We start from the raw sequence: 26,995 nt of genomic DNA on the forward strand, positions 1-26,995 counted from the left end.
TTTGATATCGCGGCGTAGTCGATGGTTGTGATCGTTAATTAATACTTTTGCTCAATGCTAAAGCTGTAATTTACCGAGTTCTTGGCATGAATTTACGCAAATAAAAGGAAAAGAAATCAATGTAATTCGGTCAAAAGTTAGAAATTTTGCTCAAATATTTAATATCAGACTTATAATGCATTAGTTAATATCAATATCTTTGATAAACACAGAATTCAACCATAGAAAACGACAAAATAGCCAGAAACAAAGGATAGAAGAGAAACGGCGTGAATATTTCGCTTAAAAGGTATCTACCGAATCTGAGATTAGAATCGAACAGGGTCGAGACGTGCTATGAGACGAATAATACATTAGGGGGTATCGTGTTGAATATCAGAAACCATATCATATGGAAAGTAATAAATAAAGGAATGAATAAAATAAAATAGAGTAAGTTAGAGAGAAAAATATTACCAGGATTTCTTGTTTGTTATGTAAGAAATAAAATAGTAAGCATAATTAACTCCACTGACCTAAATAACATGCTTCAATCCTCCAATCAGTGAAATAAAACAAGGATTTCTTGCTGGCGTTTGCTCAACTTTGTACAGTTTTTTTTCCTCCCTGCTGAACCCTTTCCTCCTGACTTTACGCACTAATCACGGATTGAATTCAAATTGTATCACGTACATAGATCTAATAAGTTCAGTTGTATTTTACATATTGCATTTATTATTTATATTTTATTGTATTTTACATATAATGCTCAACTGTAGACTTTCATGAACTGTGAATTCTACTGTCATAGTGATTTTACTGCTCAAGAAGCTATCCAAACGCATCAAACACGAAACCACAGATTTTGAATCCATCACTCAGAAAAAGGAAGAATGACTCTCTCATCGTCTCTAAGCCAAATGTTTTTTTCCTGCAAAAACAACATCTCAACTTAAGGAGGATGAGTGAGAAACGAGCGGGTTTAGCGCTGAGGTAAAATGTCGCCACTACGTGAAGATGGTCGATGGATCGGTACCTCTTGTGACCATCCTCTTCTTCCCGCGTAGGTCAATAACCTACTGAAGTTGTCTAGGAGGATAAGTACATCGAAGTGGTCACATTTTTTAGAGATTGGTCATACGGCCTGTTTATCAACTCCTACTATTCTGAATTGATGTCACTGGTACGTCCCCAGTGGGAATGGACAGCACCAGGCATATTATAAGTGTTTGGATTAAATGTTTATTTATTGAATGGACGAGCCTTTTTCATTGTTGAAATAAAACAAATAATTACATTATTTAAACAAATACGCTACAGAAAACAGTGTTCATACTCATGCTACTCTGTGTGTCGTAGGAATCGATAAAATTGATTATATTGTTATAATGTTGTTGATCAACAGTTCAGAAAATCTAGTAAATTTGCTCCTCTTGCAGGGTTTGAAAAATCGTAAAGTTTAATTTGACACAGTTATTAAAGTAGAAACAGTAAATCAACGCATACACAGTAAGATAAATAATAGCAGTGAGGAATTGCGTAGAGCTTAATCGGGCGACGAGCATAATCCAGAATTATTGCAAAACACGAGACATTGTCAGTTTTTTTCCGGATAGGAATCGATGGGCGTCGTCGATGGTTGCGAGATAATGACGGACACTGCACAGTCGTACAATCCTGTTTCTACTTGAGATGAAAGTATGTTTAGATCAAACGAGTCGTCCTACAACTCGAATTACGCTGGAGCTAATAAAAGTAACAGCGTTAAAATGTTTTTTCCTGGAAAAGTAGATTCATCGCCGGATAAAAATTGGTTTTAATCTGATAATCCACTTCTGCAGCTTCTCTTTGATCAACTTCAACTTTTATTACATTCTCCTTAATGAATTACACACATTTTATTGGCTGAATGCTTAAGCTTTCCCAAAATGAGGAAAATTGGCTGATAAGAGGGAGCGAAAACGTGAAGATTTCGGTTATTCTAGATTTTGCCCTCAAACGAAATTTGTAGGAAAAAATTAAAATATCTCATGAGTTTGAGGAGCAAAAATCTGCACAGTTGTCATAACTCTCAAATTTGTTCCATTTAATTTTCTGGAGCATCTTAGTTGCAAAAATAAATAAGTAAAAATCTGCTGAAATAATGCTTCACACTAAGAACCTAAGTAGACTGGAACGTTCAAAAATATTGTGTGTTTTATTCATTTAAACAAATTTAAGGTTGCACAAATACTAATCGGACATTCATTTTTAAATAGCAATATAAAATAGCAGTTACCACCGATCTTAAAGTACTGACCAATGTTATTCCTTACAAGGTGCTACTGTTTTCAGTTTTCCCCTCTGGTTCTACTCATCTAATTGAACGGGCTTATAGTGAAAAGTCTCCGCTGTCTTTCATTTGTTTTTTTTTCTGGACTGTATCCTAAATGGAACTCAGATTCCAACCCACATTACAAGTACCGTAATTTGCAAAGAATCGAACTGCCGGTTATAAACAGTGTTGTAACGTCAAAGGACCAGTCAGCAAATCAATAACCGTTACAATCGATTACTGGGTTTTAGCCACAATGTGATTTGTTTGCGACTGCAACAACTGGTGCACATTTTCATGCTCATTCACCACTAGCAGCGCTTCTGCGTCATAGTGCACCAAGTAACTTCCTTCTGAAGCTGCGTGAACAAAGTATTCCATAGTGTTTGCGAGAGTTTTTGAAAAAACGGCTGAGTTGAACCTTCAAGAGATCCTGTCGCAGCCAACATATTACTTCTTTTGCTTAACCCCACATAATCTATGATGAATTTTTGGGAGACGGGAAGATGCCACGTGCCAACAGATTTATTTGTCGTACCATATATGGTTTCAGAGAGATATTCTCCATATTCACTAGAACATTTGCTTCAAAAAACTACCGTAAATGAGCAGAAATCTTCGTGTTATTTCCAGAGATATACTCGTTTCAGCTACACAGCTTTTTGATTATTTCCCCCTTTTTGGTGCAATTGAGGACATTTAAAAAAAATCAAGTGAGTCCTCCCACGAGGTCAACGGGCAGAAGAACACAACTTTTCTTTTTTTTTCAAAAAAAGGTGTTGAATTCTGACTTACCAACCAATTTCTACTCAAGGGAACGCTGCGATTAAAAATAATAACAAGTACGTATGTACGACGACATTCGTCAGATATGAACTAAACAAAGAAGCCCACTCCCGAGAACGCCATGCAAGGATTGGAATGGGATAACATGGGAGTGAAAGTTGCCGACCGGTATTTACACCATCTTCGTTTCGCTGATGTCATGGGTCTGATAACATCGAGCATCAGTCAGGTGGAACGAATACTGGCCGAATTTGACGATGAAGTTTGTGAAAAGATTGGTCTTCAGCTGAATCTGGGCATTTACGATCAACGGAACGAGAGTACTCGACCAAATGTTCAGCTATTTATATCTAGGTTGCAAAATTAACATGATAAACAACATGGCCTTCGAGCAGCACAGCAGGAAACGAGCACCCTGAAGAGCATGTGAGAGCATTGAAGATATGTTGAAGAGGTCTAGGAAAATCTGGCTACGGGCTCACCTTTTCAACACCACCGTTCTTCCCGCCTTGGCCTACGCTGCAGCAGCCTGAACGTTTCGAAAAAGTGCCAAGAGGTTTCTGGTTCACGCAATTGAAACAGAAGATTCGAAGTTCAGTACTGCATCACCGATCGAAGACCAGAGTCCGTGTCACATACGCCAAGGAAAGTAAAATTTCATGGGTAAGACATGAACAACGACTATTGTTGAATCAGAGCTGTAAGCGACTGGATACCACACGTTATTCACCACAAGAAGACCTCCGACTCGATGGTCCGAACTTTTTACGAAGTCTTCCGAGGAAAAATACGATGCTCTTCGAGAAGAGAAGCTACAAGGCGTCTGAACAAATGGGAGTGTTACTGGTGATAAATCGGCAAACAACAGGAGCACAGCTAAACACTGGAATCTTCACATCTGTTGCCGTGCAGCCATATCTTGAATAAATTAAAATTGATGTTTGAAAATTTATGCGCACCGTTCATCCACAGACCTAAAATTTCAAAGGAGCATCAGCTTCTAATGACCAGAAAATGAATGTAGTAGGATCATTGATGTTTGAGAGTTAACTACTAGCGTACTTTTCAGGAATATTGCTTCATTAAAATCTTGGCGGTATTCGGTTCATTGGTCGATTGCAGCTTAAAGCGTGGAGATGAGTGTTTCATGGATCTTACCAACATCTTAGTTGGATTTGAACAGATTACAAACAGTTTCATTTATCAACGTTTTATATCTAATCTATTGAAGTTGTTTTAGCCAAATACCATATATTATAGCAAGATCTTATACATTTTTACTTGAAAGACACCAGTAGATTCTTTTCTTAATGTTTATTAACCATTTTGGACTCGACGAACAACGGCGCTCACATTCGATTGCTCAGCAACTCTTCTCCGATTTCTCGTTGACAGCTGTAAAAGCAAGGTCACCAACTGCAAACTTCTCATGAGTATGCGACCTAAATTCTTGAAAAAGCTTAACGCGTAACTCGTTGAAGCTCAAGGTCTCAAGATAGATAGTGACGTTTAGAAGTATTTACGAGAAATTTCATATGATAACTAACGGTCGCTAAGCTCGTCATCATCTACGAACCCACTACTTGCGCGATCACCTTGAGCATCCTCCAACACTCGCTTCTGTAACGAGAAGGTCTCGCTCCTCTACTTTGGAAGTAGCAATGCACACCAAACCTTCTCTTCGTCCGAGTACTCTTCAGTTTTATGCGTGTCAGAATCTTCTTCCACACCTCCCGTCATCGTCGCACATGCGATCGCATTCAGAAACACAAGCAATCTGCGAGATTAGTGATTTTGAGACACTTCTTAGCTCGCCAAATTTGCCCCACTTACCTCAAGTAAGCATAAACCGACGGCATTGTGAATGGATGGTGCCCATAGCCGTTTTCGCCACACTGCGTTGACTGCAAACTATTCTTTGGAAGGATTTCTTGGATCTTTTTGGTAAGTATGGGAACATGAGTGTAGGTGAGTTGGTAAGAGGTTCAGCTGCAATTGCTCAGTCAACTGTGTTAAACCGCCGCCTTAGGCCAACTAAGCTATTTGTCCCTTGGGATCAATACATTGATACTAGACACGTCTGGGGGATAAAATCACTTATTTACTGATAAGATTACTGATAATCCTCCTAGGCGTCGAACACGTAAGCAAGCCCAATGAAGATTGACTAACGCTGCATATATTGTCCTTTTTATGAGGAAGCGGTTTTCATCTGCGTATGACAACGAATGTCATTAACAAGGTAATCCCGGTGAGCCACTGAGTGAGGCCGGTAAAGGGAAGGCGAGTAAAGAGAAGTATGTGTAGCAGTAAAGTGCAGAATGACGTCCGTTGCTGCAAAAACAGTGGTCATCCGGACGAACCAATGCGACGTCAAGTACATGTCAAGAGAGTAGGTGCTCACTAATAAGCATGCACCTCTTTGGTTACTTATTTCTCTAAAGCTTTAAAAAGCTGACTTTGAAAGCTTGACCACCCTTTTTCTTGTGGGGACTCATGTGAAAGCTAGAAAGTACCAGAACGCTTTCTAGCAAGTTCTATATAAGAGGTTCGTTTCTGTGTCAGACATCCGTTGTAATGCAAATGGACCGACGTCGTCTCTTAGTGATCTTCTTTCACGAGCGTTAATAGTGGTCTCCGTTAGCAACTGGATTTCCAGGATTCTCCAGTTTCCCACACAAGGGGCATTCGCAGAAAAGCTCCAAAATCGACGACGATTTGCGCGGTCTTTGGTAGTGGTTCCCGAACGCCACGACGCTGTTGATGGCTGGATGACTTGGTGCTGCTTAACGCAACATTGAAAAAACCTTCCCATACTAAGCAAAAAATCCGTGAAGATTGTTACGCCCACGAGTGTGGCTTAGCTCTTCCGAAGCGTTCAGACACCGCAGCAAGCGCAACCGAATCACCATCAACAGAAGGTTCCCTTCTTCTGTAACTAGTGATCACGGGCAGTGCTGTGGTGGAGGTTTCTGCCTGATAAATAGACGGTCGACGCCAAAGTCTACCCTAGTCTTCTAAGGATTGCGGCAGCTCCGCGAGCTGGTCGCTGCATTTCAAAGAGAGCGTCCGAGACATGTTGCCGTTCACCTCCGCAGCTGCTTAGGGAACTTGCTGCCAACTTAAAGTGCTGGATTGGAAGAAGATTCTCCATTCAGATTCTTCATTCATTCCATTTTCTTCAGATCTCGTCCCATTAAACCCAATACTTGCTCAGGGTCTCCAAGCATTTCCTGAAAGCACGAAGTGCAAGACTGATCAATTCTCTAACTGACTTCAAGTTCGCTTTTGCCTGTCTTTGAGTCTCAGTCCTTCAGCTTAGCTCCCAGGGAATTTTAGTTTTCCCAGAAAGATGCAACACTATAAAAGACACTTATGTTTAAAAAAAATTGACTGATGATCATCGGTGTGTGATTAAGAAACTACGACATTCTAAACGTCACGCAGGTGTAAAAATGTAAGTAAACGACATGACATTAGAGTGGGTCTTCTTTTCACACGCACATATGACACAAAAGTTATGGTTTGTTAAAAAAATATCAAAGTCTTTATCAGAAAATTGGAGTATGTGGACCAACGGAAAGAATGCAGCCGACTGCTCCAAGCATATGCAGTCGGAAAATTAGAATGATGCATGATTCTTAAGTGGGCACGAGGAAACAAACGGCTTGGGGAGAATACAAGAGTATCGACAATGAAGTGAAGAAGAGCAAGATCATCAGGCTCTACGCTGATCTTGTCAACACACCAGTCTTCCTGCTTTGACCTATGCTTCCGTTCCAATATACCTGGGCGTTTCAAAAGCGAGAAGAAATTGCGGCTAGTGTCAGGGAACAGTCAATTGAAAGAGTGATGCTAAGAGTGTCCCGCTTTACGAAAGTGAAGAAGGGGATTCAATGTTAAGTCTTTCGTTAACGATCGAAGACCAAAAACGGCCTCGAATTTGCAAAGGGAGGAAAAATTAGGCGAGGCGAACACGTGATGCACTCCATCAACAATCGTTGGAGCGAAGCTGCTAGCGTCTGAATACTACGCGACGTCAAACGCACTACGGGATGACCGCCGATCCAGTGATCAGTCTTTACAAAGTCCTTCAAAGAAAGATACGATGGTCTTCGAGTCTCTCGCGAGAAGAGAAGCCAGTGGGCAACAATTGCTCCCTATAGGGCAAATGGAAGTACGGATGGCGCAGCCTCGGGGAACTTGGTGAACAACGGGACCGCAGGTGATAGAAGTGATGTGAGTATGGTAAGATAATGGTGCACGATGCTGCACTATTAGATAATGGGATTGGAATTGGATACAAATTTGTGGATCTAGATCCAGACATCCAATTATGAGCGTCCCCGGATTATTGGAGAATTGTAAGGTTAACGGGTAGCAGAAATTATAGTAATCTCATGTAGTCAAAAATGGGCAACCTGATACGTTTTCAGTTTCGTCGATCCAAAGCGAGTTGCAGCGAATGCTTGAGCGGAGTAGGTCTGCTCGCTACGTTCCACCTGTTAGTTTGGCAATTCAGGGACAATGCACCTACGGTTGTTGTACACACTCCACCTCAAAATTCGGCTTAGCAACAGCTCTTTCATCGCGTTCACTGCCTTTGGGATAGGCGAATTCAACTCGGAAGAAGGGGCGTCGTCGAGCGTCGACAGATTTGCATGGTACACGACGACCGTTGCGACGATGTATTTCTGGAAATGCTAGGCCTTGGTGTCGAGGTCAAAAGAAACTCGTTTCATAACGATTTTAGAAGAGACTCCCACCGTTTGAACTTCCAGGAGCAGGATAAATGCATTTCACGTTCCCGGTGTCGGCATTCACTGCATGCACGGATCCTTCGCGCAGTTCGAGCAAGAGGTTGGCGGGAAGCAGTTCACTCAATTCGCTTGGAGAGATGAAAGCGCACGAAGCCGCCTGAAGAATTTCAAGTGAACGTGCGCCGATCAACTCTTCACCGTAGAGTTTTTTTGTGGTTTTCAGTATTAACTTCCTACTTTTTGCTGAACTGGAAAAAAAAAGCTTTATGTTATACTGAAGTCTACTTATCAGAGCAATTCGCCCAATTTGGTAGACTAGGGCTTTTTTCTAAGTTATACATTTTCTCTGACAAAATAACGAAACAAGTTTAATTTTCATATGTCACAACAATCCTCATTTCTCTTTTCACATACTTCTTTATCTACTTTACATACTAGAAAGTACTTTGTCATTGACAAGGTTTTTTTGAAGGGGTCCTATATTGAACAACAAGAAGTGGTCGCTGCTCTAATGCTTAATAATCACTCCAATAATACTTCCGTAATGCCATCTTTGCTAGAATTTGAGTACCTCTTCGATGAGATTGTCTTTGTTTTCATCCATATTCACTACAAGTGAGTACGATTTGAGTGGTTCGGCTCGGACGTAAATTCGACTCACTAGACCATTCGCCACAGCTTCGGCAAACGAGTCCACTCTGCTGAAACGAGCGATCAGTGAACGAAACATTTCGAGAAGACCAAAAATTTCAGGTTTGCTCCGGGCACATCTTCGTCCTCTTCAAGTTTTCAGTGTGGTCTCGCAAAGAAAAGAGGTAACTTACATTTTTCCTCGAGACTTCTCCACTTCCTCCAATTATCACCTCCTCCCATTGTAATCAACCATGACACTAGCCTCATTAGGGTTCGTTAGGAATGGGAAAGAATTCCGCTACTCCGTTTCTCGAAAGTCAACTCTGCCCTTTCCCCTCTCTCTGAACCCTTTAATTGTCTGTTTGCAGTACGCTTATATGTCTCAGTCGTGATGTCTTTTTGTTTCAAAAATACGAGAAGTTTGACTTTTCTTTGGACGACTTCGTGAAGAAATCCGACCACCAGTTCCGCTGTCCCTCTAGTTTTCGTGATATTTTCAGGGGACCCACATTCAATCCCCTCACCTAACGGTTACATTGAAATGTTCGGCTCGGCTAACTTTACTTTTCTTTCGGCAAAATCTTCAATCTATGATGCAGCGTAGAATTTTAAATCTGTGCATTCTAGTTTCTAAATAGAGATGCTCCCAACGTAAGTCTACCGATTAAGCGACGATAACGACAGCGCTTTCTTCGTACTTGCAAATCTTGAAGGTTTGCGCGTTATAGACCGAAGGAACAGTGGAGATAAAGGGGTAAGCACAAAGCAGGATTCTCTTGGTCTTCTTCATAAGATCCTATCTTATCTGATCTTATATGCTAAAGAAGCCGCTACGTTCCTCTAGCTTAGCTAGAAAGTTAATTCATTCATCAGGGACACTTCTCGATCTAGACCTGTCTAGTTTTAGCATCCGAAAATATTGGTTCCGCTGAGCGTGAGTGGATCCGTACTGCGAAAAGAAAATGAAGGACGCCCGCACAAAAATTACAAAAATGACTTATTATTATACGATCACTTAAAGGGATCACTTCATGAATCTGAGGTGGTACGGATTTCAAGTGGAGTATTCTTATAGGGCGGGTGTGGCGCAGTCGGTTAGAGGTCCGTTGTAGCCACAGGGTCGAGGGTTCGAAACCGCCCTAGGTCCCATCCCTCCGGGGTCGATAAATTGGTACCAGACTTGTCTGGGAGGATAAAACACTGACTTGATCATCGGCAGGCCCCCGCAATTCATTGTATAGGCCAACACGCGTTCCAAAAACCTCAACGATCATCCCAAGTGGATTGATACGCCAGTGACTTTATCCGTTATCCTTTTATTCTTATACGGGATAGTAGATTATGGAGAGGAGTGTGATTCCGTCCATTTCTTCCAAATTGCCAGAAAAAATGGCCTGTAAGATGTTGCGCCGCACAAGGCTGGCGCGCTTGAGTCGAACTTCCTGCAGAAAATAGCGCGCCGGATCGCTCGAAGCCGTATCGTCCGGGCCGTCTTTTTACGGCAATTAGGAAGAAATAGACGGAATCACCCCCTCTCCATAATCTACGATACCGTATACGAATACTACACCTGAAATCCGTACCACCCCAGATTCACCCTCGTGTACCGTGCCTTTAACACCCTCGTGTAAAGCTCATTAAAAATCAGTACGACCAAGATACGATGATGACACTGGGATTTCCACTAATGTGTATACACTATGACCTAATGAAATAAGTGTTTATCTGACGTATAAAACTTCTTAAAGCTACTATCCCTGTACCCTCTTCGATATTCACCTATGTGTAATGTGTATAAAATGAAATGGGCTGCATGAAAAAGTTTACGTCATTTTAATTGTGTCACCAGATATCAAACGAATGGTGCAACACAGATGCGAATCTCCAAGTCCTCTGTTCTTCAAACCTCGGCATTTAGAAGCGTACTGATGTTTTCTTGTTATGCCAACGAGGTTTAGATGAAATTTTTTTTTATTGGCCTGACATATCGACAAACTCGTCTTTTTCAAAGGCATAAAAATGGTTTGGTCTTTGATACCATGCATATTCCATCAAACTCATATCAACAACCCATATCCCATCAACATCATCAAAATAATGTTTCACCTAAACCTCGTTGGTATAACAAGAAAACATAAATACAGGGGCGAATGTCCTGTGATGCGGTTTCGGAAAAGAGATGAGCACGGTATCCACGGGGAGTCTCGTTTATGTGGTGAGTTTGTGCCAACGTTCTTCGGAAATGAATAGCTGTTTCGGCAGCTGAGCAACTCAAACGTGAGGTGGCCACTGATTTTTTGTATGGTAGCGTCAAAATGATATGAAGTCCGGTGCAGTTGCATAAGCGGCAGCGCTCAAAGTGGCGCTGTCGAGTTAGCGGTCGGGAGCGAAGTGGGACCATCAGGTACTGCAGGGATGAGTGGTGCTAGTGAGAGTGCACCGTTGATCATAACCGCTACGCTCGCCGCTCACCGCTTCGAGCGCTCCAGTTTGCGCAACTTTACCCAGCTTCTTGTCATTTTGACGTCGCTAAAGGAGCTCAGCATTTCTCGGACGACAAAACAAAATCCATGACAGAACAGCCACCACATCTGTCCACAAGGTAACTGTGCGTAAACACGAACCACAATAGAAGCACCAGCACGCCAACGAGAAATGCTGCACGGAATTTCGACTATATAACGAAAGGAAGATGGGTGCAAGCGCGGCATTATTGTCGTGATCAGCATCTGCTCCTGCATCTGCACTTAATGCCCATCGTCCATTCCACGACGTCACAAAAATTCAACGCAATATCTATCACAAAATTTAAGTGCTCACTATAAACTCCAACTAACCTCCTTGGAATCTTTCCGTATAGGAACGAAGCAATAAAACAGACAGTTTCTTCAATTTCTATGAACATCTGGAAATGATCGTTAAGTAATTCGAAGATATTTGGTTATCTTAAGAACTCCTTGTGTTAATCCTTGCACAAACTTTTCACGGAATACATTACGGTCGAGGAACCGTCGTACCTTGAACAATGGTGCTATACGGCTAACTTGTATGAAAAAAACTAACAGAATGACTGGGTGTACCGCGGTGAGGTTTATATATGACCGGTTATCAGGTAACAGCTTTATCAAAATAATCAAAGGAAATCTAATCGCAGTTCTTTTCCTTCGATGATTTCTTTATTATCGGTGTACTGTATGTTAACTTTATATCAGTTACTTTTTGAGTGCAGACAAAAGAAATCCGTGAGCGTAAGTATAAAAGTAACTAATAAATAAGTCCATTGTTTGGAAAAAAAATTGAATTCACAACTCAGTTCCCTCAACTGTTGTTTAAAATGATTGGGATTTGTGAACACTGATTGAACCACATGCAATCAATAATGCTTCCTAACTTATGGATTTTAAAAATTAGCTCTGCTCTAGGATATCTACATTGGATTTATTCCTGTGCTTCAAGCGGAGTAACTTACCCATCCGTGTACCTCTCTTTTTACTTATTTACATTGCTTCTCGAGAGTTAGTTCCTGCGTAAATATTTGGATTCTTCGTAGGTATCACAATAAGCGGATCCTTGGTGTAGACGAAAATTTCGAATGTACGGTGAATTTTCACAATTTTTCCTATTTGTACAGTTGCAAATACTAAACTGTCCTGTGTTCGAATTAAAACGATCGCTATTCAGGATTTACTCAGTTTAGCAGAGCTCTCTTTTGACTCGACTAAACTTCTGCCATCCTCCAACCTCAGTCGCGCATACACACACCTCCACTCACCAAAACATGACGCTTATCGCTTTATCCATCTCCATCCTGGCAACAAATTTCGGAGTTCTGTTCGACGATGGTCCCTAGAGATTTGTCGAGAAACTAAAATCTCCGCCGAACAAGAACAGAAGTTGATTTCCTCGAAATGTAACTTGGCATTGCTCACGAGGTCGCCATGGTAGCGTCTTTGCAATCAGTGTCACATTGTGGCGAACAACGCTGTTTCCGTCAACAAACATCAGAAATATATGTATAGCAGAAAGCAATATCTAAGACATACCAAAATTCTGGATTTTTTCCAAAAGAAGAGAAAGATATTTTCATGAGTTACGCTTAAAACTGCTAGATTTTGCTTATACTCTCTACTCATATCCGAAGTTTTTCAAAAAAAACGTTGGCCTTTTCAAATATTTCATCTTGTTTTGATTTCTTTTTTGATTTTTTTTTGGTCTGGGAAAAACCAGCATTTTAAATATTGTTCAAAAAAGGATAGTTTGCTCCTCGCTCTGTCGACTTTTCGAGACGCGAATCTCCGAAATTCTTCGAAGAAGCTGCTTTCATTTTGTGCAGATCCTTATTCCAGGATTAACTGTATAGTATGCACAGCACTACTTTGACTGATCTTAGTTTTCCCTCTGACACGGACTTCAGGGAAGCTGCATATCCACGACAATAAATTTGAATTCGCTTAGCGTGCAGTTTTCAAGAGTTACACTCTGATTCCGCTAATATTTACGCAGCCGACAATAACAACGCCGCAGATAATCGCAGCCATCTCCATCCTCTCCATCGGCGACTTCTGCGCTGAGTTTCTCGCTTTTCCTTCAGGTCAGGTACGATTTTCTCGGAATCTCCTAACCGTGGAGGTGTTCTTGGTGTAGAATCGATTATTTCTTCAGCGATGATTAAACAATGAAAGGGCGGTATTGATTAATGCTTAGAAATTATGACTTATTCACTTCCATTCCAGCCTCGAATAACCGCATGAATTTCTCCTCACCTATGCCTCTAAACGCGTGCAGTTAGCGGTTGAGTTTGCTTTGGGGTTAACTAGGAGGATCTATTATTCATATTTTATGTGGATACCACGGTTCTGCCACTTAAAAACAAAACACACTCTGACTTAGAAGACTATTTAGCCAAAATGTTTTTTAGTGTGCATTTTGTTGTTATCGGAAGTTGTTTGATATAGTTCTTCATATTTTCCATCTCTGGATGGACTCCTTGAATCTTTCGCATTCCTTCTCTTTCTGAGCATTTCTTGTTTCTTCGCTCCCAAAATTTATTTATTTATTTATTTATTCACATACACGAATGATGCACCAAAAAACGGAACACATCTGTCTATGTCAAAACACTCAAGGAAGAGTCGGCAAACTCATTGTCAGTGGGGCCTTGCGCAGTCTTTTTTTGTGCCGGATACGCATCAAACATCGTTGTCGTTGTCCTACTCCAGAAAGTGAAGAATTCTCTCACGACATCTACTCACCAATCCAGAACGCTTAACATGCCAAAAATGCGATAACTTCGTGAGTACGCCCGTTTCTTGTTAAGGACCATCTTGAGTAGTCGGTCTTATTGAAGAAATCCTGGGCGCAGCTGATGGTCAGCCACCTATGACACTTAAATTCAGGGTCACTTACCCTATGACACTTAGAAGTTATGACAGTTCTGCTTATAGTAGCATGTTTCTGCAGTTTTATTATTTTAGACACACCATTTATTGAAATTTCTGTTTAATTTTCTTTAGTACAAACTCGAGTCAGGATGTGCTTTGCTAAGAGTGCAATGAGAGCAGAAAAAGTCCATGGAAATGTTAGAACCAGAGCACTAAGCTGAATAAAAGGTGACAGTTCACCTAAGGATGCAACTTTTTACACCAATGCTGTAATTTAGAAAATAATGAAATGAACGAGAAAAGAAACAGAGCCTGCTTCTTGAACAACTAGTTCACACTGAAATTTGCGAGTTCTTCATCATTTATGGTGTTTTCTTTTTGCTGTTGAAGAATTGTTCTCTGGATATAAGTTTGTAAAATAAAGGATTTGGATGAAAACGTAACCACAGAACCCGAAGAAGTGACTATGATAGGGTCCTAAAAATGTGGTCGTAACGCGCAAATGGTTTGTTTTGTTTTCTATACCTTCCTTATCACATTTTTTTTACTAATATACTACCAAAGTAAGTAAGCCTAGATTTTGACTTTTTAAAGTAGAAAACATCTTTTACACAGCTCAAAGCCTTGGCCCAATGATCAGCTCGACTTTAGGAGAGTCCCGTTTTTTTCTACTCGATAATTTCTATATCATCAGTAAATGATTGGTGGACTTCAAAAATCCTTATCCTTCCTGATTTTCAGAGCATTGAACAGCCGATTTTTTCTTCAATTAACTGTCTTATCCTTCTGTTCCTTTTCTCTGTTCAGCTTCCACTCGATCATGCTGTTAACGTATGTATCGCATGTTCATATGTATGCACGTTGCAGGGCATTGCGTCCGAGTTTTCCCATTGAATGTTTTTTTTTTCTTGAGCAGATGGATCTTTAGGTGAAATGAAGTTGAGCTGGAGAATCAACGTATTGTACGGTGTAAAAATTAAGCCTTCGCTTGCATATTAAAGTTTTACGGGCTCACCATTAATCGCGATACTTACTACGCGGTACTTGAAGACTTAGATGGCCCGTCTTCACTGAAATTGCGGGTCCCAGCATCCTTCTCATCAACCTTTCTTTTTTTTTCTTGATCGTTACAGCTTCGAAAAATTCACTTTTTCTGGACTTTTCACAAGAATTTTGTATTATATAAGTGGTGCCATAAACATGCGGATAAAAGATTTTTTGTAAGAATTGAAATATTTGAAAAAAATAAGGTGTTGTAAAGGTTGCAAAGTATGTAGAATCGTGAAATTTGCAACATTCGCAGACATTTGCACAACGACCTTCGTAGATGAATTTTCCAGCGAACTCCACTCATTTCAATTAGCAAAGTAGAAAAAAGCTGAAAAAGTGTAAATACAGTAGTTCTCGCAGTAAGATGCTAAGGCACACTAAGGTACCTAGGAGACTCGTCTGAACTCGGGGAGATTTTTGGCAAAGAACAACCAATCTTCTATTCATCCATTGGAAATTCCCTTTCTTACAACTTCAAGTCAACTTTTGAATTTTCAACAATTCACTTCAGGGATGACAACTGTCTATAGTTTTTATTTTGCTGTTCGTTATGGCCTTATCCTATCCGTACCAAACCATATGTATCTATTTTGGAAAATGTCGTTAGGTAACTTTTGTAATTATGTCCAGAGTGATCGAGTAACAAGTGAAAAATCAAACCTATCAAGGAAACCGATCATATAGGTAAAATCTGTGAAACGAAGATAAAATAATTAAACGAGTTCTAATGCTCGAAGCCTTCTTCTACAATTCCCAGCATATTTGATAGAACTTCAGGATTAACCTCGTCCTTTGAAGCTCTTGGAAAAAATCGCTAGAAACAAAAATTGGAAAGGTTGAGATCTCCTAGAAGTTATTTGGAGTCCTTCGATCTTGTGATCTACTGACTTACAAGGGATTGTTGAATCATCAGTAATTTAAATAAATTCACCTTTTCGTTTAATTAGTAACAAAAATCATTCCACTTACATTTATTTTCATTCGTCTTTAATTATACCCTAATATCTCTATCTAAAATATCTCCTAATGGCATCTTATTAATCCAAGGAATTATTTTCTTGCATCCTTCTTTTTCTTATATGTCCACTAATTACTTAATTTATCAATCCATTGAAAAGTTAGTTATAAATTACTTCTATCCGTCAAAAGATGCACACCAACATGGTGTCCATAAAAGTTGTGGAGTGTTTTAATTATCTAGCAGATTCTCACCTATCCACCTATGATGATGTATGCTGCCGGACACATGGCGACCATGCAGAGAGGCTTCAGCTATTGGAAGCCATCGACGAAATCAAGGCAGATATCAAATACAACTAGCCAACCAAGTTTTCCTACTCATTCCATTATCATTATGTTCCAATCTCGTGTTCTCCGAAATCCAAGAAAAAAAATCGCAAAATTCGCGTCCAACTTTGAAAGGCCTATAGTAATTGTCATTTTTATTGTCCTGCGGCCGCCACGCGTCTACGCTCATCGATTCGACCAATTAGAGATGAGGATAACGAGTGCGGAGCGTGTGACTATGAATTTTGTGAAAATATTTTCTACTAATGTGGGATTGATAGAAGTGATGTAGAAGCGAAGATTTAAATTTGAAGAATTCCAACAATTCTATTAGTTATTAATTGGTGTTTATTAATTTTTATTATTTAGTATTTATTATTTTTATTTTTATTTATTTATTTTTATTTTTATTTTTTATTTTTACGCATTATTATTTTTAATATTATTATTTTTATTTTATTTTAATTTTTTTACCATTAGTTACTAGTCCTGTAAATTACGTACTGATATAATTTCAGTCATCAGTTATACTTAAAACTAAAAAGAGAAGAGCTCTTAAACTCTTTAGATGTCAATTTTCCTGAGAATTTTTGTTATTCTCAGAGATATCCCTTTCTATCTTGATCCCATCGAGTTGTTGCTTATTTGGTTTGCGCGTACTCGAGTGAATAGGGTAATTTTCGAGGTGGACTTACTTCAAAATGTTATATCCTGAAAAGCACGGCGGTGGATGAACTTCGACGAAATCCGGTGATTTATTACCCTTTCTATTGATGTAGATCAAATCACAGCAATTTTGCCACATCAAGAGACGAGAATTTGATGTTTTGATCTTTTCTCATCGATGTGAAGACGGATCTCATGGTTTTCTGAAGCAGACATCGCCTCACGTTGAAATCGTTTATCTCCATTAATACGATTTCCGAAACATTTCAGCTCTTATTAATATTCATGGATTTTAACGCCATTCATTCATTTCGCTCGGGAAAACAACCATGTCCATTTCTCCAGTTTTCCGTTCCGTTCCGTAAGGGAATGCATTGCCTTCCCTAACAGTTTTCTGGTGTCTTAGCTTCTGTTTTTGTGCTGTCACGGCTCGATTTCTTCCCTGAAATTCTGGACGGCTCCAATGTGCGCATTTTACGCCGCTGTTGTGTTGGTCAATCTCAAATGACAGAATTTAAGTGCGGAAATGGCTCTCGTTCGGAGTGTTTCTTTCAAAAGGCAAATCGTTCATCCGCGTCGCGAGCCAAGGTCACGAGAACCACCAACACCATTCGACCTGGCGTCGCCTTCGCCGCCTTCAACGGCGATCGTAGAAATTACGACGTTCAGTAGCAATCAGATCGTGAACGTCATGATGACTTGACCTATATTTGACCATCGTCAACTTGTTGGGTGCTTGCAGTCAGGCCGTTCTAGTCATTTTCGCATCTCTCATACTCACTTTCCTCTCGAGACCCACTCATCCGTTTCTTCCTGGCTACTATGCTAGCTTCTTCCTTTATTTTTTTGTTCTTCATCATCTGCAACCCCTGCACTTGTGCATCTCTTCCACTCACTCAAACAAATGCCTCAAATACTTCCGCTCGTCTCGATCATATGCGAGTGTTCCCTGATGGCTTCATTGCCCCCGAAGGATACGAAAAACACCTCATATTTTCTTTAAAGGACTTTAGTAAGAAATTTGACGATGACGAATGATTGTTGGTCATATGTTGTTTTTATTGATGAGTCCTTCTTCCTGTCTCACTTCGGAGTTCGAGCACGTTTTTCTACTTCAACATGCTTTTTTCTCCTCTCGACGACGAAGAAAACGTTTCACTTCCCATAACCTCCGTTCTGCTCGCTTCCTCATATTTTTTTATAGTTCTTGCATCCTCTAATTTTATTCACTACTATAAAGTTGACTGTCAAAATAATTTCGGAAAGCTTTTTCAAGCAGTTGCAGTATGAATACCCCATTCTAACCGACGTAGTGTCCATGACTGTACAGAAAACAAACAATGGATTATTTTCGGACTATTTTTAGTTGCTATTGCACTTTCTTCTGGCTGAAGTAGAGGGATTTTTTCGCATTTTTACTTTTTCGTACAATTTCGTCTGTTTATGACTCCGGAATCTCCTGAAGAGTCTCGCACTGACTTCATAGATTCCTAAAATAATGAAAAATTACATCAAAAACTGTGTGCTTGAGTAGGGTTATATAATATTTAGCTTTTATTTAGACAGTATCAATGGCTCTGGATGAGCAGTAATCCCTGCTTTTCTCTGAGAACTATTATTTCATACAGAAATACCATTTGAAGTAGACTTCGAAGTGTGGATAGTTCCTGGTTTTTTTTTTCAAAGTACAATTCTGCAATCTTATAGCAGAGTGTCGTAAAAAACAACAAAAGACAGAACTTTTTAGTGCACTCAAGTGTCGTCAGTGCTCATCAAGTGTCAGCGTTGCCTTTTGACAAAGTTCAATGTCGTATACGTGCAATTCCTACGGCAAACATATGAATTTTACGTACGTACGTACGTACGTTCCCGCTAATGTTGCTACAAGCACTTCTGCTTCAGTTTCTGCCGACTTTTTCCAGGAATTTCTGCTGCACAGTGAATTCATCTGACGATCATAAATCGTTCGTTTAACAGCAGGGAAGACGAACCTTTCCCTAATAGTTTTTCTTCATATAGTTTAATTCTCTCTTCATTCTGTATGCAAATGAAATGCGTAAAATGATAAAATAAAATAAAATGCTAATGGAACGTTATTGATTTTCTTTTGCTTTTGCTTTTGCTTTGCTCTTCAACAGCCGGCGAACCTCGTAGACCTATGTATTCTGTTTCGATTTCGAGAGACCTATTCTGCCTTTGAATCAGGATTTTTTTCTTTTCTCCAGAAAAGGTTTCTCTTTCTACGATACTGACACTAACTTCTGGGTCAAAATCCGCCTTCGATCGGTTAATCCGTCGCACACCGTTGGAATTCTTGTGGTTGGGAAAATTAGATTTAAAAAAACACCAGTAGAAAGCAAATGTTCCGCTGATCCCAAATATACTTCTAGAATTTAATTTCGACAAATGTTTGGCTTGAAAACGTAGAAACGAAAATGTATAAATTGATTTTGAGCGCTTAGGTTGAGGCGTTACCGAGTCCTTTTCTCCGTAGGGCTTTATAAAAATAATCAGAAAAAAAGGAACTCTCACCGAAAAGTTTGGCAATATTCCTCACGTCTTCCATTAGATGGCCTTGCCATTGTAATCCATCAAGGAGACGAACTCCTTGATTGTTGTATGTCCCATGGAAAATAACATCGTTCACCTCTTGCTCATCTTTCCTAAAATAAAAAAAAATTTAAACCATAATTAACTCAAAATTAAAATAAGAAAACTGAAATTCTACAATTGAATAAGATAAAATTATAAGAAAACATTCGTTTAATGAATTTTAAAAGATGCAGCTGTGCGATGGTATGTATGATACCTTAGCTTTAAGTTTTTGCATTTGTAGACGTGTTACGGTTATTGCAGGGCGGGTGTGGTGTAGCGGTTAGAGGTTCCGCTTCCTGTACGATCGATCGGAGGTTCGAATCCGCCCTAGTGCTCACCAAGCCTTTCATCCCTCCGGGGTCGATAAATTGGTACCAGACTTCTCTGGGAGGATAAAAACACTGACTTGACACATCGGCCAGCCACCGCAAGTCACTCTATAGGCCAGTTACACGTTCGTAAACCTCAAACGATTCTGAATTTCAATGAACGTGGGGACGTATCCCAAGCGGATCGGTTAACGCCAGAAAGTTTATCGTTTTTATCCTTTATGGTTATTGCATAGGTTATTGGGCAGAGTTATTGTGGTCTGAGGATGGAACGCAGCAAGGAGACATCCGAAAAAATTGTAGGCACTTGTTTCATCGTCTGAGCCATGTTCTGCCTGATTATAGACACCAGTGGATAGAGCTACTCAGGGGTTTCTCACCAACTTAGATGGAAGGTTCATTTATACTACAGGATTAATGGAGCTGTCGCGTCTTGAAACGCTGTTTGTATCATAAAAAAGATCGAGAAAGGATATTAATAATCAAACTAATGACATTCATGCACCTGCGGTCCCCAATAATTGGGACCTTCATGTAGATTGGCGGGAACATTTTAGATGGTGGGTCACTATGTCAGCAACCAGCATCTCAGCTTTGCTTCCCCATTAGCGACCCCCTGCCTACTTTTAGTGAATTTATTCTTTGGGATACATTCGCGTTCTGCATGTCCTGTGCCTGACTTTTCTTTGCAGGCTGCAAATCATATCCGTGAATGGATCCAGACCACATTGTCTTAGTTTTAGTTCGATGTTCTACGAATAGCCTGCACCTATTCGTGTTCACATTCCTGTGTTTCGAGCCTTGCGTCAAGTTGGAGTTTGGAAAATGGAGGAAAAAAATCTGTCTTTCTTTCACCTTACGCTTCGTTTCTCAAAATCCAGAAACAAACCGCTGCACTAAAGCTTCTTGGTTGGAATGAGCTCATAAACATTCAGGAATTTTTTTTCAGATCCGTCAACATCTGTTTCTCTTGATGCGCGCCTAATGTTCATGGTTTATACGTTATCGTTTATACATGAACACATGAGTCGACAGGGTCTCTAGCTCTAGCAATCCGTGCCCACTTACTCTCCTTGTAACCGAATATAATTAGGATCACATTCCAAATAATCCAGATCATTTTCAGAATTCGTCTAACGAGATTTTATGCAACTATTTCAATACTATACTCCTTAATTTTCAAAAAAAAATTGAGTTCTTCACAACATTTCGAGTTAAATGATATCGTTTTCAAGACTATTCGAGATTCCCCTTTTTTTGAAATCAAACTCCTCGGCCCGGCTATTTTCGCACCTTAGCAGGGGCTGGCCTACCTGCACCAACGGCAGTTATTGGTGCAACGTTTGGAGGAAACCTGATGTAGATGTCGCATATTTTTGTTGGGAAAAAACATATGAATTAATCTTTTGCAAATATTATACAATTGAATTAAAGGTTAAGAATAATCTGATTCTAATGAAATGAAGTGATGAATGTTTTTATTTGATCTGACCGCTCCGGTTCATTTGTCAGGTAATACGATGAGATTTGATCTGTCCTGTGCCTTGTGTTGTACATGGAATTCCAACAGTGATCAACACTTCTTTCCTTCTATTGATTATTCATTGTTTTTGTTGTTCAAAAACTAACTCTAACTGCGAAAACTTCACGTAAAATCGAGCTCTCATCAAGAAATCCAACATTCGAGGATGAGTATTGAAATAATGGTTGTGAAGTGAATTGATATAACTATATTCATAGTGAAGTGTTGGATTTATTTTCTACTTCATACACATATTTGAATTTCTGGAAAGAAAATGTGGACTTGACTTTCCCATAATATTTTCTTCCTACGCTGCAACAATGACTGCCGATGGTGCAAATAGGTGCAATCCGCGCCTGAGGTGCGAAAATAGCCGGGTCGCGGAGTCTGAGAGAAAGAAAATAATCTCGAATAGCTTTGAAAACGATATCATTCAACTCGAAATGCTGCGGGAAACTCGATTTTTTTTTGTGAATCAAGGAGTATAGTCTTCAATTAGTTGTGTAAGATCTAATCGTAATTTGCATATTCTTCCTTTCTCTATAAATTTATGAAAAAAAGCTGCTATAAGAAAACGAGAAAATCTACTAAGAGGAAAACAAGCTTCAAAAACTGAAGTTCATTATGTGTTTTAAGAGAACTGTTTAGGTTTTTTTCCAATTTAAACTCTTTTTCGGAGATTAACGAAAGTGCAAAGTGGGGATGAAATGAAGGGAAAAGAATAAGAAAAGTGACATTTTCAAACTTTGCACTGCTCTAGTGTACGAAAAAACTTCCCCTGTTTAATTCCAATAAAAGTTTTACGAAATTCAGATGAGGTTGTACTTAACTTCGATTTTTGTTGGGTTTTTTCATAACTCCCTTCCTCGCTACAAAGAGGTTCAAAGTAAAGACAAACCACAATCTTAAACAACAATCAAAATCGTAGAAAATGAGTAAAAAAATAAATCAACAATTTCATGTGCTTCCCTCTAGTAATTTATTGCTGTTCTAACCAATTTTGAAAGTTTGAGTCTCCGAATACTTCTTGAATTATAACCTCAGAGTTCCAATTATTGCTTTTCGGCGCACATTTGGCGCCATTTCGCTCTTTTCTCAACGATATGGGAGTTTTTGAATAGATCTCAAAGAGAGGAATTTAATGATATATAAATTGCTCTTAAAATTCAATTTTATGAGAAATTAGGAGTCAGAGGCGATAACTGCCACTCATCGTCGTCGGTTTCAATCTTCAGGCATAGTATTGTTCATTGAACTGTTGACGTTATCTTCCCTGTTCAATGCCAACGTGGTGCGTTCGTTTCGCGTATGCGACACGTTGTGAGGTGCCTTGTAGGAAAATTAGAGTGGCAGGGCTATTTCCCACGCCGTTCTTCAGGACAATTAGGGGGAATTGAGCGTGATCGTACCTCACACTAGTGATATACACGGCTTATGTAATTGTTTTTTTTTCGGGAAGAGATCCCAATATCAGTAGTCAGTCTTGTGGTATGCTCCCTTCAAATGTTATGTCCATCATCCAACAGAAAGTCCGTATCTTCTTCTTCTTCTTGTCTTCTGGATAGGTAGCAAAAACATAGAAGGGAGTTAGGAAGAATGTTTGTCTAGCGGTTTGCCTAGGCATTGATTACCGTATGCAACTTAGAAAAAGGTTGTTTGTGGGAACAGGTTGTAAGAAAGACAGATACTCCCTTCTATGTTTTTACTACCTATCGAAAACGTTGCTGTTTACTTACAAAACAATTGGATTACTTACACTGTTCCATTGTGTACGTTGTGCACTCGTAAAAGAGATGGGTTCCATAGGAATCTTCTCGGACTATGCGTACGTGGATGGGATGGATGTCGAGCACAGCAATGCAGAGGGGAAAACCGCCTACGAAGTGCATTTCTGTCTTCTGTTTGCATTAGTGTACGCAAATAACAACTATTATGTTTATTATGTTATGGGGAATATACAAAAATTCAAAATACGCTAAAAAAAAATCCTTGTGATTAGGTCTACGGGTGTCCGCTATGTCAACCTCCCACTACCTGCACATCCTAAATGCATGTGTGCTTCTAGCATTACAAGTAAAACTCTACATACTATTATACTTTGATATTTCTAGTGCTTTTCTTCACTTTCATAACTTTTGTTCTACTTTTTGATTCTCTGACATTGTAGCTACAATCCTGCGTTTTTTATGGGACTTGATCCATTCACGTCCCTGCTTCGCTGCTTCCGCTAATAGCCCCGACCTCGTGTCGTTCTATCCAGGGAACGGGGAGCTTGCAAGGTATACCAACTTAGGACGAGTTATCCAATATCCCCACTGCTCATTACATCCCTGAAAATTAGTCCAAATTAGTCCACTTACCGGGAAGGCCTTAGCTAAGAACATCAAGGACTATGGATACATCCTGTAAATTTCAACTTTCGACAGTAGAACAAGATCTCACCCCTCATAAACAGAACTGAACTCTTATTAAAGGCATCACCCCACGAATCTAGGGTGGTGCGGATTTCAGGTGGAGAGTTTCTCTACGGGGTCCTAGATTATGGAGAGGAGGGTGATCCCGTCCATTTCTTCCTCATTTCCGTAAAAAACGGCCCGGAAGATGCGGCGCGTGCACAAGGCTGGCATGCTCCGATCAAACTCGTTGTGAAAAATAGCTCGCCGGAACGCTCTTCCGTATTTTTCGTATTTTGCAACTGCTGCCTCCACCGCGCCGTTTCGAGCGCGTACCCAAATGCACCGCAACTACACTCGTGATTCATGTCGTTTCGACCCGACTTTATAAAATGTAACGCAACATGAATCCTCTCAAGTCGATTCTGTTGCCATTCTTCAGAAACCAACAAGATTCCCTTGGGATGTTTTTTTTGTGTTTTGACGTTGTGCGCCTATGCTCTACTCCCCCGTTAAAGAAGGAAAAGGAGTTCGAGGCCCGTACCCGACATTAATTACCTACCGTATAAACGTGCTCTCGCGGACAAATGAGGCTGTGTTGGATACATTATTACCCGGCAAAAATTAGTTGACGGAAAAATGCAACACACAGTAGAAATAAATATCCAGAAGTCAATGAACTAACACTAGATAGCAACTTTGGAAAAAGAAGTTGATGATGATGATGTTTGATGATTTCATTTCCATTATATTTATCCTGTCAAGGACAAATTTATTGGATACGTGCACAGAAGCGATTTTCAGCTTCTTAGTTTCTGGTGGTTATTGTGAACTTTTCTATTAGAATAATTGTTTTCTTCAGATACAGGTGGTATTTTACATAACAGAATACTAGAAGGAATGTTAGAATGTTAGAAAGTGTGGATTATCTGGACTATTTACATGAAAAGGACTTATCCATCAACTTCCTTGTTGACTTTCCTTAATAGTTTACCGTCAGATATCCAGAAAATTCGCCATTTTTCTCCACGAAAAAAGATGATCTTTGGAAATAGGCTAGGAAACGTTGAAAGCAAAGGCGATTCTGTCTGTCTTCAACTTTGCCTGCTATACTACCACTTTTAACACTATGTCTGGATATTATTTTACATTCCAGCCATTCTTTCTTATCACCACTCCATCATTTCTTGAAGAAATTGCTCTTAACATCCTTTGGCGAAATTCTCACTTCACAAAGAAAAAACAAGTTAGTGTTAGCGTTTCCGAAAAGAAAAACATAAAGAAGGATGTGAAAAAGTTGCATCTTTGCAGTGCTTTGCATTTATTGCATAGTTTGTCGGATTTCGAAGAGCTCTTAAGTTTCTAGCACTCTTTAGGAGATTCGCATGTTACGTTGGTTTTTCTGTTCCCATCTATGCCTTGGAGAACCAAGGCATAGATGGGAATAGAAAAACCAGCATAACATGAACCAACCGCGACCAAGTGAACCTGAATTATGAGCCACCTGAAAAGTGAAAAGTATGGATTTTAGATAACACTTAGCTAGATAAAGAAAGATTAACACGTGTGCCGTTTTGTACGATCCTGGAAGGCGTGTACATTTCCTAAGAGAGTCTTAGTAGGTGGCGAAGATAAGAAGAGTTTGGACAGTTCAGCACACTGCTAAGGAAATAATCTCTATCGGAGAGCGAAAGAAAGTATAACTGATCTTTGAGTGACATAATCCACTCCCTGGAACAATGTCTTCTCCTTATCTTTTCTCACCAGAAAAAAACAGCATCAAAAACAGATAGCAGCAGTTATTTTACCAGGAAAACTTGTGCAAGCAAAGTATTGAAGGGGAGATTTTCTGCTTTTTGTTCGTTGAGACTACGGTATTCCCACGGATAAGGGTATTTTTATTGCTCTAAGTGCTCTAATGTTATCGCATCTTATTCTCCCATTCAAAGCTTGGAATTTTCCACGAAATCCAGTTTTTCGGCGTTGCCCATTTCCTCGCTCTCAAACAGTTGATTTCCGTTCCTTCGAGTTGCTCCACTTGCCGCCCGTTCTCATTCTTTCGAGACTAAACGAGTTCTTTTTCATGGAATTGCGGGGACTTTTTTTTGAACCATTCTTTTATAAAATAAATGGTCACAGGAAGTTGTTCTTGAAGATTGCTGATCAAATTTCAAAAATCAATCTTTTTCCACTTTGACAAGGATTCCTATCATAGCATGGGAGGAACTGTCGGTATCTTCTTCGCCTTGGTGACAATCTTTAAGAACGCGGTGGTTTACCAACTCCGCTAGTCGGTGAAACTGGCCTTTGAAAAAGATGAGTTTGTCGAAACGTCAGGCCAATAAAAAAGTTTCACCCAAACCTCGTTGGCATAACAGGAAAACATAAATACACTCCCAAATGCCAAGGTTTCAAGAAGAGAGGACTTGGAGATTGGTATCTTCTTCGTTTTGACCGTATTTCGCCACTACTTTTCCACACCTTTTTCATGCACAGCAAAGGCGATTACCGTTAACGCGTTTACTATTTTCTTAGGGGAACTCAATTATCCATTTATAGAAAACCTCGTTCCAAAAAGACGTTGTAAATAGAAGAGAACGAAAAGGGCTGTAATTTATAGTTTCTGCTAATCCTCGTATTGTTTACTTACTGTACGTGGCGGGCGTAACGTAACGTAAGAGGTCCAGCTGTTACTGCACTATCGATGGTTCGAAACCGCCTCGGAGTGCCAACCAAAGCTTTCATCCCTCTGCGGTCGATAAATTGGTACCGCACTTGTCTGGAAGGATAAAAACACAGGCTTGATACACCGGCTCGCCCCCGCAAGTCATTGTTGGGCTGCACACGCGTTCATAAATCTCAAGGATTCTGAATTGCAGTCGGACTCGTTGGCGCATCCCATTCGTATTGATACGCCCGAGATTTTCTTGTATGCCATGCTAGTTAAGTGTAATTTATGAGGCTAAATAGTTAAAAGGAGGTAACTCCCATCATTTTTTGCTATCTAGCCAAGACTGGACAGACACTACTCTCCAAAAAATTCCACTGTTGGAATTTAAAATAGAATTAACCAGTGGAAAACAAATATATAAGAAATAATGAAAAAGAACTAAAAATAATGGATACTCGTGGTTCTTTTTTTTTGAGTTGCTCGAGCTGTAGTCAAAATTGGTAGTGATCTTTGTTTGTTAACCAACGGCTAACGTTTCGGCGTTGTCGACTCCGTTAAATCCTGGAAAATCAAAGCCATCAGTGATTTATCCCTCGAGTGCCTCATCACCCCACAGAAAACATTCAGAC

The 26,995-nt window shown here is 39.8% G+C and overlaps 2 protein-coding genes across 3 annotated transcripts; one reads left to right on the forward strand and one right to left on the reverse strand.

Annotated features, from left to right (window-relative positions):
* Positions 1 to 3,200: 3,200 nt before the first annotated feature.
* On the forward strand, positions 3,201 to 4,006 carry RB195_000920 (uncharacterized protein; the record flags this gene model as incomplete). Its single annotated transcript, XM_064197480.1, has 2 exons — positions 3,201 to 3,433; positions 3,532 to 4,006. The coding sequence occupies 2 exons, from the start codon at positions 3,201 to 3,203 to the stop codon at positions 4,004 to 4,006; spliced, it is 708 nt and encodes a 235-aa protein (XP_064053361.1).
* A 390-nt stretch (positions 4,007 to 4,396) lies between these two features.
* On the reverse strand, positions 4,397 to 26,440 carry RB195_000921 (uncharacterized protein; the record flags this gene model as incomplete). 2 transcript variants are annotated; one of them, XM_013436773.2, is made up of 11 exons in its annotated part: positions 4,397 to 4,521; positions 4,627 to 4,699; positions 4,754 to 4,856; positions 4,913 to 4,983; positions 7,501 to 7,581; positions 7,637 to 7,773; positions 7,846 to 7,996; positions 8,411 to 8,540; positions 11,310 to 11,377; positions 19,414 to 19,519; positions 26,346 to 26,440. In XM_013436773.2, the coding sequence occupies 11 exons, from the start codon at positions 26,438 to 26,440 to the stop codon at positions 4,397 to 4,399; spliced, it is 1,140 nt and encodes a 379-aa protein (XP_013292227.2). The 2 variants fall into 2 exon arrangements, with proteins under 2 accessions (XP_013292227.2, XP_064053362.1); XM_064197481.1 differs by lacking the exons at positions 19,414 to 19,519; positions 26,346 to 26,440 and adding exons at positions 11,490 to 11,511; positions 12,245 to 12,279 and having other exon boundaries at positions 4,443 to 4,474.
* Positions 26,441 to 26,995: the final 555 nt, after the last annotated feature.

This window comes from Necator americanus, chromosome IV (genome assembly GCF_031761385.1).
Source record: "Necator americanus strain Aroian chromosome IV, whole genome shotgun sequence".
Taxonomy (NCBI): Eukaryota; Metazoa; Nematoda; class Chromadorea; order Rhabditida; family Ancylostomatidae; genus Necator; species Necator americanus.